The sequence below is a fragment of the Arvicola amphibius genome, chromosome 10 (assembly GCF_903992535.2).
Source record: "Arvicola amphibius chromosome 10, mArvAmp1.2, whole genome shotgun sequence".
Taxonomy (NCBI): Eukaryota; Metazoa; Chordata; class Mammalia; order Rodentia; family Cricetidae; genus Arvicola; species Arvicola amphibius.
In genome coordinates this window covers 33,657,573-33,659,163 of record NC_052056.1, presented here as the reverse complement: position 1 = coordinate 33,659,163, position 1,591 = coordinate 33,657,573, and the positions used below count along the sequence as shown (strand labels likewise).

At 36.0% G+C, this 1,591-nt stretch overlaps 1 protein-coding gene across 1 annotated transcript; it reads left to right on the top strand.

The window, feature by feature from the left end:
• The first annotated feature begins 260 nt into the window (after positions 1-260).
• LOC119824566 (translation machinery-associated protein 7-like) lies at positions 261-455 on the top strand. Its single transcript, XM_038344764.1, has one exon. The coding sequence runs from the start codon at positions 261-263 to the stop codon at positions 453-455; it is 195 nt and encodes a 64-aa protein (XP_038200692.1).
• The last annotated feature ends 1,136 nt before the right edge of the window (positions 456-1,591 follow it).

Here is a 1,591-nt window from a genome sequence, read left to right as displayed (position 1 = left end):
TTTGAGAGCTAAAACATCAACCATCTCAAAGACTCAGGTATGTAGAAGATTTGTTTCACTGACAGAAGAACAAACACAAGAAAATACTTCTAATTTCTAATAGAAAAACAACAGTAAAATGATAAACTGTTAATTATGCTTTAGCACTATTACTATTATTATATGTTGTCTTATTTCTCTAGGCATGACTCTGATGTCCTATTCATTTGGGAACAAAAAAATTTCATCAGGGTCTGGAGAAGGGGGTGTTTGGAGGCAACATGTCAGGCCGGGAAGGTGGCAAAAAGAAGCCTTTGAAACAGCTCAAGAAGCAGGCCAAGGAAATGGATGAGGAAGATAAGGTTTTCAAGCAGAAACAAAAAGAGGAACAGAAGAAACTTGAGGAGCTAAAAGCCAAGGCCACGTGGAAGAGACCCCTGGCCAAAGGTAGAATTAAGAAATCTGGCAAAAAGTAAGCTGTTCCTCATGATGGTGACCCTCTTCCATTCCTATTTAAACATCTGGATTCCCTGCCATAACATCTTTGCCATCTACAGCTAGAATGAAGTGTTATCCTGGAGCCTGATAAACATCTGGATTCCCTACTACAACACCATTGCCCCCTATAGTTAGAATGAAGTGTTATCCTGGAGCCTGTTGTACATTGTAATAAACTTTTGTAAAAAAAGAATAATAAAATAAATAATACAATGACTCATTGTCTCTAGTGTCCAGCAGTTCCTACCTCAGCTGTGAATTGAAAGTGAACTCAGTCTGGAATCCTGCCAGAACCTGCTGTTTCGTCTTTGTTGTATTCTGAATTCTGTATCACTTTGAATTAAACCAACTCATTCAAAGGCAAAAAAAAAATCATTTTCAAGGGAGGGCCAGTTAGAGGGAACGATGACATCCTAAGACTAACATAGAATCGGTTCAGAAGCCTGTCCACTGAGCATTCAATACTGCCAATCATCCCTTCAAGTGATTAACATTCTTCAATAAATAAATAAAGATATTGTAGAAAAATATAATTAAGACTGATATGGATCTTGCAAAACATCATTATACCCCCACCATTAAGTTTTAGCACTGGAAATGGGCTGATATGCTCAAAGTTTATATCCTTTTGGAGACTAGATGCTATAGACCATGCCACTCATTTTTGTAGAACAGAAATTCAATAAAACTTCCATTTTGCTCCTCTAAGTGGATTCCTTACTGTCAAAGCCATTAATTGCTCAGGTAATATTGTTAGTTAGCAACCCAGATGGTTGAGCATTTGTTAACCACATTATCTCCAAAGTAGTGATTTTTAGAAGCATATTAATTTATAGTTATACAAGGATGAAGAATTGAATGAGATATAAACCTTAGGGGGAGCTCTTGACAGAATACATTGAGACTTCTATATAAATAGCTTTTCTTTTTTCTTTTATTTATTCATGAAGAATTTTTACCTTCTCACTCCCCTTTCCATAATCCAAAATCTTTAGGAACATTTGTAATATATGAAAATTTTAGTTCATCACATAATCACAGACATTAAATACAGATATGTATTAGCCCAAATACTGGCAAGGGTATATAGCTTCGTGCATGACTCCATGCCTTA

Bases quoted from the DNA above. Each gene is read 5' to 3' on its own strand.
- LOC119824566 (XM_038344764.1), top strand. From the start codon at position 261: ATGTCAGGCCGGGAAGGTGGCAAAAAGAAGCCTTTGAAACAGCTCAAG.